The 17,349-nt window shown below is 38.8% G+C and overlaps 1 protein-coding gene across 1 annotated transcript; it reads right to left on the bottom strand.

Moving 5' to 3' along the window:
* Positions 1 to 2,941: 2,941 nt before the first annotated feature.
* On the bottom strand, positions 2,942 to 15,772 carry LOC127419337 (alpha-2,8-sialyltransferase 8E-like). Its single transcript, XM_051660689.1, has 7 exons — positions 15,660 to 15,772; positions 12,753 to 12,833; positions 12,580 to 12,666; positions 9,158 to 9,302; positions 8,953 to 9,065; positions 5,617 to 5,700; positions 2,942 to 3,404 (listed from the first exon to the last, which is right to left on the bottom strand). Exons 1-7 carry the CDS (start codon positions 15,764 to 15,766, stop codon positions 2,942 to 2,944), a joined length of 1,080 nt encoding a protein of 359 aa, XP_051516649.1. The 5' UTR covers positions 15,767 to 15,772.
* Positions 15,773 to 17,349: the final 1,577 nt, after the last annotated feature.

The following is a 17,349-nucleotide window of genomic DNA, read 5'->3' as shown; positions in this document are numbered from 1 at the left end:
ACCTGATTGATATATTTCTTTGTGAAGTGAGTATAAGATGTTCTCACCGGCTGGTGTGTTTGTTGGTTGTGTAGTAGATCACACACACACACACACGCATTGAGAGATGATCAACACCACCAACAGTTTGTAGATCCATCGAAGAATTACTAAGGCCATCTGAGAAATGAGAGATGGACGAATGTGCGTAACCCTGCCCCTATTACCAGTGGAAAACCACCTGAACCGTGAAACATCTTTGGAATTAAGTTTTGGCAGAAAAGCTCTGATAATACTTGAATTTCAGGATAATTTTCTTGAATGAATGAATGAACATTACATTTATATGACACTACACTCAAAGCACTTTACACAGTGAACAGGGGAATCTCCTCAACCACCACCAGTGTGCAGCATCCACCTGGATGATGCGACGGCAGCCATAGTGCGCCAGTACGCTCACCACAAACCAGCTATTGGTGGAGAAGAACGTGATAGAGCCAATTAATGGATGGGGATTATTAGGAAGCCATGATTGATAAGGGCCAATAAGGGGAATTTGGCCAAAACATCGGGGTTACACCCCTACTCTTTTCGAGAAGTGTCCTGGGAATCAGGACCTCAGTTTAACATCTCATCCGAAGGACGGTGCCTTTTTACAGTATAGTGTCCCCATCACTATACTGGGATATCACACAGACCACAGGTTTCGGACAGGCTTCCGAGTAAGGTTGCCAGGTTTTTGGCCATCTGCCTTGGAAAAATTACATTCCGTTCCACAACGCAAAATGTCCCGTAATTTCAATATTTTCCCGATGCGTTCACACATATATGAACCTATGTTTATAAGCACACAATGCAAGGAGCAGAATCAAACGTGTTCTCATATGAATCATAAGAATGAGGGGCTTGGGTAGCTCAGCGTGTAAAGACACTGACAACCACACCTGGAGCGCGAGTTCGAATCCAGGGCATGCTGAGTGACTCCAGTCAGGTCTCTTAAGCAACCAAATTATCCCGGTTGCTAGGGTGGATAGAGTCACATAGGGTAACCTCCTTGTGGTCGCTATAATGTGGTTCTCGCTCTCCGTGGGGTGCGTGGTGAGTTGTGCGTGGATGCTGCGGAGAATAGCGTGAAGCCTCCACACGCTATGTCTCTGCGGTAACGCGCTCAACAAGCCACGTGATAAGATGCGCGGACTGATGGTCTCACAAGCGGAGGCAACTGAGATTCGTCCTCCACCACCCGGATTGAGGTGAGTAACCGCACCACCATGAGGACCTACTAAGTAGTGGGAATTGGGCATTCCAAATTGGGAGAAAAAGGGGATAAAAAATAAATAAAATAAAAGAAGCCTATTTTTGAGAATTACACATTTAAATTTTCCATCAAATTCAATTAGTAAAACTTTATATATATATATATATATAAAAATATGGGAATGCACACTTTAGACCAGGGAAAAATTATATGGGGTTTAAACAGCTGTTCCAAAAAGGCATTCACGAGGACGACACCAGGTTATCTTTTTGTGGCCTTCAAAAGATATATTGCATTCCTCATTCTCATTTCTTTAAATATTTACAAGTTCATAGTTTCATCAATGCTAAGCAGAATCGTTCACTAATTCGTCCACCATTAACAGAACTGGAACAAGCTCAGGAGACAGGAAATAAGAGCATGATATCTGTGTTATATAATAACTTCACACTGTGCTCTAAAGAGTCATCTGAATCAAAAAGAGAAACTTGGAGTGTAGACCTGAAGCGTGAAATTTCAGATTTAGAATGGAATCAAATATGCAGTAGGGCCCAGAGTATATCAGTCAACACTAGATTTAAGCTGATTCAATTTAACTGGATAATGAGAACCTATATCATATATTCAATCCTAAAATTCCAGATGTGTGTTACAAGTGTCATAGTCATAGGGGAACCCTATTCCACTGTATGTGGGAATGCGAAGAGATTAAAACGTTCTGGAAGGTAGTAATAGGAGTTATTTCCGAAATTGTCTCTAAACCTATTCTACTTGCTCCTGATGTGTCTTGGGCTTATTACCTGAATGCTTACCATTGTCTAAGTGTGAAACCAAAACTATTGACACATGCTTCGTTTATGCAAAACGCCTAATTGCACTTTACTGGAAGAATAGTAGCCACTTGATGAAAGAATTGGCACACTGCCTTGCATTAGACAAAATAACATATAGTATCAAGCATAAACTCGAAGAATTTTATAAAACTTGGTATCTCTTCCTAAGTTTTCTGGAAAATGCTACACAAATACAGGAGACACAAGATTCCTCTCACACCGCTCATTAATTATTCTATGTAATAACTGCATTTGAGTTAAATAATATCTACGTATACATTGACTTTTGGAGTTGTCATTCACCTTTATATACCTTCTGAACAAAATTCCATCAAACTGAATTGAGTAATCTTTAACAAAATACATTAAGTTTTATTCATTTAATTTGGTTAAAAATTTCACAATCCATTTTAATGGAATTTTGTTATGAAACTGAAATGTGTATATGTTATAGAAATATGCCTGACATTCGTCAAGGATGCAATTAATGAACAAAATAACGTAATTTATTCTTCTAATTCATTGCAGTCAGTCCATTTACACAACCAAGTTCTTATGAATGTGCTGTCTTTGTTTATATCGCTGGTTCTTCAGGGAATGGACTATATAATAGGATGCAGTTGCTTCAATAACCGGAGAAGAACATCAGAATTAAATTGCACTTGATCCAGCCCGTTTATGCATTGCACGTTTGATTTCACCAAACCCACTTGCGCCTAGACTTAGCGTATGTTTGCACAAAAATACCAAAACGTCATGGCCATGCCCATTGATTTTGTGCTTGTCCGGCCAAACCTTCACCTAATAAATAAATAAACAAACAGACACAATCACATTGAGTAAGTGCAGAATAAGTTGCATGTGTCTCTTAAGCGCAGGGCTGCAGGTGCAATGTTAGCGCCCCCTGGCTGTGCAGCTTCAGCAGGTGCAGGAACTCCTCTGGCATGGCATGCATGCGGCGGCTCGGGCCTCTCTGGTCATAGTAATGATGCGGAACCATGCGCTGCTGCAAGTCACTGCCGAATGGCCAGAATCCGTAAACGTGTACCTGTTCGCACAGCTCTAACCCTACGCTAATCAACATAAACCCCGTGGAGAGGCGGATCTCCTTCAGGCCACGCCCCTTCCAGAAACGGTCCAGTGTCCGCAGGTAGTCGGAGCTGAAGAACACGACTGGCTGCTGAGGTCTGACTGGCCGAAGAGCTTTGAGAGTGTTGATTGACAGTTGAGTGTTGAACGTGTAGGCGAAGGCAGGGAGAATGAGGGAGGCATTGCCATAAACACTGACACGCTCAACAAACGGACCAGGATTCTTCTGCAGGTTTCTGTAACTACACACACACATACACACACACACACACACACACACAAAGATATACTAATATTTACTGACAGAATACTAAATGATCAACCAAATATCTGTATATGTGTGTGCTCTGATCAAAAAAAGAGAAAATATTCCCAAAAACATTTTCCAAAATCTTAGTGACAAATATTACTATTATTTGTCGAGTATTTAAACTTGTTTAAAGACATCAGTAAACAGGAGGACAGTACAATAGGTTCAAAAGTACGATTAGACTCAGTTAACAAACTTCAATTATCAAACCATAAACACACACGGTTTCGTAAAGACAAAAAATAGTTAGAACTTTTACTGAGACTAAGTTCTAATGTACATAAAAGACAAAAATAAAGCATTGATGGGTTAAGTCAATGTTGAGTCATTTCCTCCAAAAAATCCACTACAAGTCAGTAATCCACTACAAATTGCCAATTACTTCTATAAAATTGTAATCAGTTAACTTTATTATTTCTTCGAGAGAAGAATCACATTTCTAAGTACTTTATCAAATTTGATACGCAATTTTCTAAAGCCTGCGCATCATCAGGATTATCAAAATTTTACAGAAAATCCCATTGCATCCAGTGTACTAGATGTCTGCTGCCAACTAGTGGACGTTTCCAGGCATTTCTGGAAAAATATTTATTTTCGTCGACCGATAACTAAGCTGATGGAAAAGGCTGATAACCGATTAATGGGCCAATAATTTTTTCAAATTGATTTACTGAACGTTAGAAGATTTTCTTAGTCTTTTCTTACTATGACGGGCACAAACATGAAGGCAGCAAGAGTCCAGAATGAATAAAATCCCAGATGCAGTTTATTGTTCAACCAAAATCCTTATAATAACCAGAAAAATAGCTGAAGATTTGGTGCGTAGTGTAGGACTTTTAACGATAAACAAGCTCAAAACACACAAGGGACTCTTATTTTGAAATGACAGAGACTTGGCTCCATTACAATGCTTTATAATTAAATATTTACCAAATTAAGCTGTTTAAAGCCTATATATCCACCAGATGAAGGGTTTTGTGTATGTATATATTTCACCAGATAAGGTTGAATGAGGAATAGGTTTTATTACTTTTCAAAAGATATGAAGTTGGAGACACGATGTTTGTGCCGACAGGGCATGTTTCTATAATGTTGCGTTGTTCTGTGCATGTCCTCGCTTAAATTGAAAACACTTGATTATCTAATCATAATAGCAAAAGATGCAATGAAGTGAGGATAAACATATGGATGAATACTGTCAATGATGAAAGATTTAGATTGTTTTTATTAAGCAAATAAAAACTATCGGCAACTATCGGCTTATTTTTGCCGATAACCGATAGTTCTAAAAAGCAACTGTCGGCACAGATTAATCAGTAAAACGGATATATCGTCTACCTCTATTTTGTATTGCATGCACTCGTCTTTTAGATGCATACACTCATTCTTTGCTGATTTTGATAGAGTAAAAGTGACAACAATGACTATATTGTTACTGATATTTTAAAATGAGTATTTGCCGAATATACAGTATGTTTGGTTTAAAACATGTTGAAATCTGTGTATCAAATACGTATGATACAACAGGCTTTTGAGGTATATCTCTCAATCACCATTACATTCCAATGGTGGGTAGGGGTTGTCCCCGTTCTTTTCTGCATATCGCTGTGCAGTTTTGCGTCCCGTTCGGCATAACGTGGCGGCGTAACCAAAGTAACGTACTTAAAAGTAATTAACTTCACTGAAAGTCAGTACTGTAATCTGATTACTAGAATTGTAAATGTGTTACATCAGATTACACTGAACACTGATCCTGTTAGGAAACATGGCCTTTTGGATTTAAAATTTGGACTGATTTTTAAATAAAAATCGTACATTTCATACACAAAGCAACTGACAATTCAGTGTACAAATGTTTGTGCTGCATCTGAGCAAGAGTCGGTCATAGTTCGATTTTCCCAAAAGACAGTGATTCTAATTTAAAAAGACCCAAGTACAAATTACTGCATGCACTGATGCCGATAATCGTGACTTGTGTAATTCTGAGGAATAATTAGCGTTGGAGTGAGCAATGGCGTAAAATAACGAGAGGTTAGCTTGTACAGTCTGTACGGTGTGTAGGATCAAACTGAAAACATTTCTTTATTTATTAGAGGTGTTTGAGTGGTTTACATGTGCGTATGATTGTGTTCGTGTTCACTGACTCTGTGCGAATCTGACTGGGGTTAATCGTGATCAGATCTGTCTTCAGTCCAACATCACTGTCATTAACAGGAGCCAAATTAAACCTGAAACACAGAGAGACAGAGTGGTTGACATTTATAATGCATTCAGAAAGGTAACAGGGTTGATAGTTTTACAGTAAAGACATTAGCTCATAACTCTTTAGGGTTGTTGTAGATTTAATGCTGAAATATCCACTTTTTTAGAAGTCAATAATCTGACAAAATCATGGTAACATGGTTGACATTTTAAGCTCATCCTCTACTGACACAACAAAACATCAGATAAACTAATAAAAGACATGTTATAAATTGAATTGCATTTTTTATTTATTTATAGTGCATTATTTTAATAACAGATAGTTAATGATGATTATAGTTATGATCGTAACAGGGCTGAATTATAACGTAAAGACACAAATTGGAATCTTATTAATAATATGAATGTCGGGGGTCTGGGTATCTCAGCGTGTATTGACGCTGACTATCACCCCTGGAGTCGCGGGTTCGAATCCAGGGTGTGCTGAGTGACTCCAGCCAGGTCTCCAAAGCAACCAAATTGACCCGGTTGCTAGGGAGGGTAGAGTCACATGGGGTAACCTCCTCGTGGTCGTGATTAGTGGTTCTCGCTCTCAATGGGGCGTGTGGTAAGTTGTGCGTGGATCGTGGAGAGTAGCATGAGCCTCCACATGCTGTGAGTCTTCGCGGTGTCATGCACAACGAGTCACGTGATAAGATGCGCGGATTGACGGTCTCAGAAGCGGAGGCAACTGAGACTTGTCCTCCACCACCCGGATTGAGGTGAGTAATCGCGCCACCACAAGGACCTACTAAGTAGTGGGAATTGGGCATTCCAAATTGGGAGAAAAGGGGATAAAAAATAAATAAATTAATAAATAAAATAATAATAATAATAATAATAATATGGGGGGCCTGGGTAGCTCAGCAAGTATTGACGCTGACTATCACACCTGGAGTCGTGAGTTCGAATCCAGGGCTTGCTGAGTGACTCCAGCCAGGTCTCCTAAGCAACCAAATTGGCCCGGTTGCTAGGGAGGGTAGAGTCACATGGGGTAACCTCCTCGTGGTCGTGATTAGTGGTTCTCACTCTCAATGGGGCGTGTGGTAAGTTGTGTGTGGATCGTGGAGAGTAGCATGAGCCTCCACATGCTGTGAGTCTCCGCGGTGTCATGCACAACGAGTCACGTGATAAGATGTGCGGATTGATGGTCTCAGACGCGGAGGCAACTGAGATTCGTCCTCCGCCACCCGGATTGAGGTGAGTCACTATGCCACCACGAGGACTTAGAGCGCATTGGGAATTGGGCATTCCAAATTGGGGAGAAAAAGGGGAGAGACCTTTTTTTTAAATAAATAAATAAATAAATAATAATAATAGGAATATCATTCAAATTCTAAAAAAGTGAAGCTGATTAAAATCTGTCAGATAGTGCTTCCACAAAATATAATTGAATGCAATTGTTGGAACAGGACTTCTGCGTCAATGCATCAGTCATTACATTTAACCACTTTGACATTTACGAGGTATTTAGACTTTACTCACTTCAAAAGCATCAGTTCTGCGTCAGTCCAGTTTTTAACACAAACGTATGTATTTTAATGGGCCATATAGTTATACATTTAAGAAAAATGAGCTCTTTAAGATTCTGTCTTTTTTTCAGTGAATAGTATATATTACTCATTGCATAGCAACAGCAGATAGCCGCTTGGAAATGGCAAATCCTGCCATGCCCCTGCAGCAGATAAGAGTTCAGAGTTTCTAGGCAAAAAAAAAAGACAAATGTTTAACTGCTGACACCCTGTGTTGAGGATATACCAGATTAGTTGGTGGGAAAATTGTTTATTGTGATTATTGATATTAATCCATTAAATAATTTTTTGAATTTTCATGCTCTCGGCAGCCAGTAATAAAGTGGAATAGTTCTAGTTTCGAAAGTAAAAATCCCATTCTTTTTCTCTATAGTTGATACATTTTTAACGATAACTTCTAAACCTTTAAAAACAGAGGTACCGTGAGCTCTGAGGTTGTTAATTGATGGTATATGCTTCTGCTGAAACCACCAGTCCACGTTATTTCAACTTAATTTGAAAAAAATCATGTTTGGGGGTCTGGGTATCTCAGCGAATTTTGACGCTGACTACCACACATGGAGTCACGAGTTTGAATCCATGGCGTGCTGAGTGACTCCAGCCAGGTCTCCTAAGCAACCAAATTGGCCCGGTTGCTAGGGAGGGTAGAGTCACATGGGGTAACCTCCTCGTGGTCGCTATAATGTGGTTATTGCTCTCGGTGGGGCGTGTGGTGAGTTGTGCGTGGATGCTGCGGAGAATAGCGTGAAGCCTCCACACGCACTACGTCTCCATGGTAACGCGCTCAACAAGTCACGTAATAAGATGCGCAGATTGACGGTCTCAGACGCGGAGGCAACTGAGATTCATCCTCCGCCACCCGGATTGAGGAGAGTCACTATGCCACCACGAGGACTTAGAGCGCATTGGGAATTGGGCATTCCAAATTGGGAGAAAAGGGGAGGAAAAAAAAAAGGTGTTTCACAGCGGAATTCCTGGTGCAGAACTACACTACCCATAATCCTTAGGTGAGATCGACCAATCAGAGAAAGAGCTCTGCAGCTCCGCCCACTCTCATGATGACAAAATCGAGTCGCTCTCCCTACACTCTCAAACTACTTAAATATTTGTATATATCTGACTATTTTGCAATAAACTTCAAATATATTGTCTCTATATTTAAAATCAACTTTAAGTCAATAGTTTTATATTTTCCCATCATTTTTAATTTAAGTCATTCACAATGCTTCTTGGGATTGTAGTTCGTTCCCTCATTAAAGAGTACACTTAGATTTTTAAATACTTTTTTGCTTAAAATCAAAGTTTGTAATGTTGTGATTCACCTCGGAGCTCATTGTTTTGGTTCATGATGCACAAATCTTTTATGAAGGATTTTATGAAAGCACTGTGGAATAAATGAACGGGAAAAATACTTCCGGAACCAAGACGGCTGAAAATGTGGGAGTGCAGTTGATGTTATTTTTAGGATGAGTTCATATCCATGCTGACAAGCTTCTACCAAGTGACAGATAAATTTGTGTCAAAATAATGTAGAGTTTGATTAAATACACGACCATTGACATCAACATCAAAACATAAGGGAGGCGTTTTCTCCTCCCTTTGGAACGTTTATTTATTTTGTTATCTTATGCACAATTATGAGGTTAGTTGAATACTATTATTTGCATTTAGCAGACTTGAGACCCATTTATCGGTCGGTTTGTTTACCGTATGACAAAGTCTGCGCTGTCAATCATTTGTCCACAGCTGCTGTTCTTCAGAATCCCTCCACTGCCCACCACAGCACAGCGACCCAAGCCACGCCCACTCCAGGGGAAGTCCTGCACACACACGCATAAATACACAAACATTTGTAATTTATCTACCTCAAACTGTGCACATAAAATATTGAAAACTACATGTTAACACAAACCTCAGGCAACAATGTGTGAAGTGCCGCATCCACTTTGTGTGTGCGTTGTGTGTTTGTTTCATATGGGATCTTTTGATTGACAGCTGTGTTGTATTTGGTCAGGTATAATGATCCTGTGGCGTTACAACACATCTTCAGTCTCATTCTGCAATAAACACACACACACACACACACACACACACACAAACTTTACCAGGATTCATTTTTACATCATAATTCAGCTCTATGAACATCTTTATTTGACTTCTTTATCACTTTCATCACTATGAAAAAATGACCAAATTCCACATTCACAGATTTATTGATTGAACTCTTAACTGATCATCTAGTGGCAGGTAAACGCAAGATAAAGCTTTGATCTTATTTAATACATTGTATTATCAGCATAACAATTTGAGTGAAAAGTTTTTCCATTTTTTAATCAATAAGTTAACATTAATTTCCAACTTGGTTGCAAAGAATTGCGTTATACTATACTAACATGTTTGCAAAATTATTTTGATGTGTGTCATTGTACGTAATGTGTCAGTTTCCAGGTGAAATGAACACTAGAGATGGTACAACAACAACAACCTTTATTCACTTTCACACAAATCACGAGTAAAACGGCAGATTATAAACACTTACTTTCACCCAGTTCCTCACATGATGCCATCTTATGACATCTAAACACTTTTACTAAAGCGCATGACTAATTTTAAAGTTTGCATTGCATAACCAACTACATTTACAAGCTTGTTTGATTTGCACGGTAGCACTTGTGATGTAAAGGAGTGGGTAGTGTGTCTTTCATCTCACATTTGCTTTGACACTATCAGTTAGGTTTAAGCAGGGGCCATTCTAGGATATCAATCTTATGACACTATAGATTTGCACATATAGAGCTACGTTTTTTTGTGACCGGGCTTGGCCCAGCGCTATATGCGCAACATCCGTGCACTACGTCTTATCCAATTTTCGCAAGAGCACTAATTCTAAGTGCAATTTCATGCCAGCGCAAAGCTCAAGTGGGCATAGGTGGGAGTATTTGCGGTATCTGTGGGTGCATGCACACAATCTGTGTATTGTATGGTAGTGAAGTAGCGCAAAGCACGATTTGCTGTTTTCATAAAACAATTGGTAATTGTGCTGAAACATCTGAGAGCCACGTCTATTCTCGGCGCAAAGTCTAAACTCAGTTCCTGCATTTGCAGTTTGGAGATTCCACCAGCAGGTGGTGATAAAGTTCATGTCCAACTCTGAAAATATAGAACATCAAATTATGTTCCTGACAATTACAATTAATACCTGATGTCATGTGTCTATAGATCAATATGATTAATTATACTTACATTCTCTATGATATAACAGACCCTACATCCAATTAGTCCCGACAAGCACAACCTTTTCCATGTGTATAAAGAATTACTGCATTATTACACTCTCCTTTCTTTATTTTTGCTGAAACCTGCAGTTGTAGTGAGCCTTTTAATCCTAATTATAAACTAATCTAATATAGGGATGTGACGATGAGGAGGGCGGGGCCGGGACTATGCACGCCCAGCCCCCAATTGGGCTAATAAGCTGAGGAGAGGGATAAAAGCAGCCGGATGAGGCAGTTCGAGAGAGAGAGAGAGCCACATGCAGCTGCCGTATGTGCATTTGTGTTTTGTGTGTTTATGTTTTAATTTTACATTAAATATTACTTTGACTGTTCAGCCGGTTCCCGCCTCCTCCTTGCCCATCCTTATGCTGTTACACTGGTGCCAAGACCCGGGAAGGAGGAGGGATGTGCTGTCGTGAAGTCCTTGCCACTGCCGTCCGCCCAAAGGAGCAGCCGCGGCCGTCTGCCAGGGGAGGAGGGGCTCGCTGCCGGCCGCCGTCTGCAAGGGGAGGAGGGGCTCGCTACCGGCTACCAGAACGCAGAGGGGCGTTCCATCTGCCAGGGGTTGGAGGACCTCCCCTTGTCCCCCTCCCCAGCTCTATAGAGGCAGGGAAAAGCCTGCCGGCAGGTGCAGCCAGAAGGGCAATGCCCCACCTCCTTTCTGGGGGGATGTGTGTCATGCCAGGGGTTTCCCAGCCTGAGGCAAAGGAGGGAGGAGTGTGACGAGGAGGAGGGTGGGGCCCAATCGTGCTAATCAGCCGAGGAGAGGGATAAAGGCAGCCAGATGCGGCAGCTCGAGAGAGAGAGAGAGAGCCACACGCAGCTGACGTGTGTGCATTTGTGTTTTGTGTCTTTATGTTTTCATTTTACTTTAAATATTACTTTCACTGTTCAGACGGTTCCCGCCTCCTCCTTTCCCATTTTAACTCCCCCGTTACAAGGGAATCTTTTTATTTCAGTCTGAATCCTCCTCTTACCAAAATGTAAAATTTCACCACATTAAGTATCACTATAAAAAAAATCTTGTTGTTTCAACTTAAAAAGGTAAGTGTTCGTGCTGCCCTAAAATTTTAAGTTGTGTCAATTTAAGAGGGAAAGTTGTTTAAAGAGAACAGCTTAATGAGCTTAATGTCTTTTTAAGGAAACGTATATATAGTTTTTCTAAGTTCAATAACTTATCACAAGTTCAGCCAACAAGAACTTAGCTAATTGAGTTATCTCAACAAGATCAATCCAGAGCAGTTATTCTAACTCTACATTTTAAGTTTTGATAACGAAAAGGCAACATAATTTTTTGATTTGTCAGTTGGTATCGCATCCTGGTTCCTGTCGATTATTCAGGGCACCCAGCTGTAAGAACATAGATTGGCGCCTATGCATGCAGCCTCATGAATATGCCATCTTCATGTATATTGCTCGCCCTTCGACACACAATTTCGCCAACCCACTTGTGCCCAGAAATATCAGATGCTTGCATGAAAGTACCAAACAATGGCCCTGACTTTGCATGTATGGCTTATCCAATACCACTGCTCTATAGTCGTAGCCTAATGTATTTCACTCCATTGCATATATTATATTCTCATTTTCTATTTTTAAAATAACAGAAAAAATTATAATAACTGAAACCGCTTGAAGAATATAGAAAAAACAGATATTATTGTAACAGTCTGTTTATTGGCAACACGTCTCATCTGTCCTAATCATTCCTTTTTTTGTTCTCTATATATTAAGAAACATTTTTGCAATCATTTTGCAACATCTATAGTTTAAAGTTCTATCAAACACCAAAAAAAAAAAAAAATCCATTCCTAAAATATATGTCACATTTATTTAGTTGAGTGAATTAACTCCAGATGGGGGCATGCAACGCCTGTGGGTTTAGGTTTAAGGTTTAGGGTAGGGAGGTCAGTTTTGTTGATTTAAAATCCGATAGAGCATTTACCTTAAAAACCTCATCTGAACCACGTAATCACATTTAGCAAAAATGTGGCCATGAGATCAGGCTGGCATGATCTGAGAATGTTCCAGAGACACGTGTTTGAAGAGTTGTCCTCACCTGTTTAGTTCCTGTTCAGTTGTGTTTGATTTATACGGGCAGCTCATGAGATCCGAGAGATCCTGTGTGAAACTCTTGATGTTTATACTGACAGACAGAAACACAGAGATGTTTAATGAAACTCTTTATTATCTGGAGATCAAGAACGCTGGTTGATCTTCATTGTCACGCACCTCTTGGTCGGTTTGATGATGGAAAACTTGCGTCTGAGTTTTGCGCAGTGCAGCTGGTGAAACGCGTTTGACATCACATCTCTTGAAGAAAAAGAACATTTTATTTTGTGTTATTAATGTGTTTTCAATCATGATTTTTTGCAAGAAGGGCTCCCGGATCAACATCCCTTCCAAACACCTCATCATCATAACCATGCTCATAAAATCAGAGTGTAATAATTGTTTGATATGAATGTTGATCTTGGAACATGTCCAACCTGTGTCAGATACAGTGGAGAGCTGATGTTAATCACGCCATTCAGAAACATTCAGGGAAACTGATTCATTTACATATATTCACTAAAAATGCTGATTGAAAGTCACTCCTAAAAGTGACGTTAGTTCTGAAAAAAATCAGAATTTGTTTAGTTTTTAAAAGTGAACAAATACTTTTGGAGCCACTGTAGTGTTCTGATTAACTAATAAAACAAAACAAGAAGCAAATCTGTAAGAAAGATATATGAAAAAAAGTGTACGGTGCGACAAAAATGCTGTAAAGTTCAGAAAACATCTTAACTTCATATTTTCACTGCAGTATAAGTGATAGGGCAGGATTATTTTATTTTAAAGAGAAACACACAGTGACACCTTCAGCAGGGCATGTTGTCATTAACATGAGGTAAGTTGTCACAGTGGGAACCTGCTGTTGAATGGCACTGACTTGAAAGAATACCTTTGTTTGGAATATGTAATATCATCTAAAGTAAAAACAAAAGCCATCCTCCACAACAGATCTGTCTTTAAAATGTATTATAGGCTATTAATGGATTTGTAGCTAAAAATAAGTAAATAAAAAAGCTAAACCAGTATGAAAACTGGAAAAAGCATATAAACAACTTGCCTTGAACTGAGCTGACATTAATGAAAAATACTTTTGTCCTGAGAACAGTTCAGCCTTTCAGTTAAAATCTATTTTCATTGTAGAGTTGTGTTTCAGATAGCTTTTACAATATATATACTATATAAAAACTATTACTGTTTGATTCAGTTGGAGGAACAAATTCATTAAAATTATTATAATTTAAGACAGTAATAAAATAGGTAGAGAAAACACACATTTATGATTCAAATCATCAGAGTAACTGAGATTTAGCCCTTGTGACAACTAGCCCCGTTATTCTGTCTTAATAACAAAGCTTAAATAAAGCTGCAAGCAGCGATGGTGCCGTAGTGCTTGGGCAGGTCATCGCTACCTGGTGGCTCTAGCAAAGCATGGTGGCCGCATGCATTTGAGAGAGTAAATATAAGAGGACTATTTCAGTCACACAAAGTGTCACACTTCCTGCTGTCAGTTGGTGGTGCTATGGCCATGACCCATAATAGCCACATAAATGTGATCAGCCCCCATTACCAAACATACAACTGAATTTTCATCAAAATCATTCAATGCACACAGAAGATATAAGGAACTTCCTGTTTCACATTTTTGCCCTTTAATTTATTGCATCGCCATGGCAACACTGTTCGATATATATCAAAAATCTGCTCGTAATTTAGCATCTTCAATGTCTTGGCATAATGTTGCCTAAATTTGGTGACAGTCACATGATTCCCCTAGGAGGAGTATTCAAAAGTTGAGGGCCTGCAATTTCCAAAAAAATTTACATTCAATCCAAAATGGCCAACTTCCTGTTGGACGAAGCTAATGACTGTAATTTTGAAAGTTGTCCAGCTTGATGAGAACAATATATGTAGCAAGTCTGGTGACCGTAGAAGAAACTGACCACACCACTTTTGTCAAAAGGTGGCGCTACAGAGCTCCCCAGCCACGCCCATGTGTTAACTTTTGCCCAGGCCTAATGGCCGACAACTCTGATGTGTGTGCAAAATATCATGAAAATTCAAGCATGCCAAGTACCTAAAAACACGTGAATATACATAAAAAAGAATAATGATATTTAATGCGTTGCCATGGCAACACTGTTTAAGATATAAAGAATCCCTTCAGAATTTTAAATCTGCACTGTCTTGACATTATTCAAAAAAAAATTTAAGCAATTCAGGTAAACATAAGAGGGATATTTCAAAGTCTGTTAAAAGTGCCACACTCCCTTCCGCCAGTTGGTGGCGCTACGACCATGACCCACAATAGCCACATCAATGTAATCAGCCCGCATGGCCAAATATTTGGCTCAATTTTGATGTAAATCACATGATGCAAACAGAAAATATTAGACACTTCCTTTTACCCATTTTTTGAATTTATCGTGTTGCCATGGCAACACCGTTCGATATATCAAAAATCCGTTCACAATTTTGCATCGTCAGTGTCTTGGCATGTTGTCACCCACATTTGGTACCTGTAACATGAAATCCCTAGGAGGAGTATTTCAAATTCCAGAGCATGCATTTTTCAAACAATCCAAAAGAAAAAGAATCCTTAAAAGAACAATAGGACCTCCGCACTTTCAGTGCTTGGGCCCTAAAAATTACATCAACACATTCTGTGAATTTATCAGACCTTTCCACACATTTTGAAGTAATTTACAAATACGTAAAAAATTAAATGACAACACGTCTCAAACTCCACAGAACAAAATTTTACACCTTAATGACATATTATTCATATTATAACTCATACTATAACACAATTTTAAGATTTACGCATTTTAATTTCAAAACATAATTCCATTGAATTGAATTTAGTAATCTTTAAGAAAATAAAATATAATAAATATTTGAAGTTTTATCAATCTAATTTTGTTAAAACGTACACAATTAAATTTGATGGAATTTTGTTACGTGTTATGTGATATTAAATGATAATCAGAAATCATGCAATTTAATTTGAAAGAAAACTTATTTGATCAATTATTATATAGATTATTAAACTAAATGATATGTGAAGTAAAAGTATCGTGTTCTCACCGGCTGGTGTGTGTGTCGGTTGTGTTGTAGAACACACACACACATTGAGAGATGATCAACACCACCAACAGTTTGAAAATCCATCGGAGAACCACCAAGAGAGCCATTATTAAACTAACACACCACCTGACCGACAGATGGATGAGTGTGTGTATGTATGTGACTGTGATGAACACACCTGTGCATGACCCCACCCCCTCACCTGTAAAACCTCAATGACGCATGTAAAGGAGCTAAAAAATGTCATATAGTGACCGTTAGTGACGAAGATCCTGAAAATCAACGTTTGCAGATGATTTTCACATGTTTCTTTATGAGTGACACACCTGTGAAATCTGTCCTCGTACATTACTGCTTATTTAAATGAGACTGAACTCGTGTTGCCAGTAGCGACCATACCATAAATTATCAGAGGTCAAATGTGCCTCTCCGAATATATGATTATTTTGTATAGCTACTTTGATGTATTCAAGCTGTGCAATTTTAAGAGTTGTTTCCGAATAGCTGAACAAAAATCAACAAGTTTTCTAGTTTTGACAAAGCATAATTTATTTTTAGGCTTTTATTTGTATTTATTTCTAATCATAAAAACGACTGAACGTTAATCCGTGAGATTGAGATTCAGCAGCTCTCAGTTTCAGGATGATTTTCCTGTGAATCTGAAGTCTTCTCTGACCTTGAAACTGTTGCACAATTCATTGACGCCAAAGAGGAAATATGGTAATAAAACACGTTATCATTTTATGATAAAGAAAAAAGTCAGTTTTGTGTTTGTTCAAAGTGTTGCAACACATTTCAACAGAAAAAGAGCTTAGGCCAAGGGTGTAGCCTGGAAATTACTATTGGATGGGCCACAATAAAAACGGATGGGCCAGTTTTATCACATTTTCTTTAACAAGAGGTGGTGCATTCAAATCTTTGTTCCAGTGAGACACTTACAATGGAAGTCAATGGATCAATAATTTGTAAACATTAAAATACTCACTGTTTCAAAAGTATAGACACAAGACATAAACAATATGTGTGTTAACATGATTTTACTGTGATAAAATCACTTACTAACCACATCTGTGGAAAGTTATAGACAATTCATAACTTCATAACCATGATGGTGTAAAATTACTGAAAAAATTACAATTTAATCAACTTTACAGCTCAAATAATACACAAGTTTTAAAAGAAGAATTAATGTAAGTGTTTTTATAAAATTATAAGCGTCACATTTCTGCCTTTAAACCCTCCCAAAAAATGTTTCTGTCATTAACAATTTTTATCGACTCCACACTCAAATCAACTCAAACAGCACATGAAAACACGGAATCAACTTTCAACAAAATATACCCCCTAACACACATCCCAGTGATCAGACACAAATAATAACAGACACACATACAAGCAGACAGTCCAAAGAAAATAATCAGACAAAGAAAAAGGGGTTCCACACATCAATTAATTACATACACACCATTTACACACCGCAACTCTGCCCAATTCAGTGCACCACTCATGAAATGAGGGTGCACCAGCCGACTTCCATCCCCCAAGATTCACTTTCCTGCCGATCATCACACTGGTAAGGACCCAGTTTTTAACATGTGTATTCCCTAAGTTAACCCCCATCTCCCAAAATACAAAGTCTGGGGCAGAATGAAATCTGAGTGCTCAGGATCTCACAGACATAACTCTGAAC

The sequence above is a fragment of the Myxocyprinus asiaticus genome, chromosome 28 (assembly GCF_019703515.2).
Source record: "Myxocyprinus asiaticus isolate MX2 ecotype Aquarium Trade chromosome 28, UBuf_Myxa_2, whole genome shotgun sequence".
NCBI classification, from domain to species: Eukaryota; Metazoa; Chordata; class Actinopteri; order Cypriniformes; family Catostomidae; genus Myxocyprinus; species Myxocyprinus asiaticus.
Note: the sequence above shows the minus strand (reverse complement) of the source record. Positions and strands in the feature narration are given on the sequence as shown.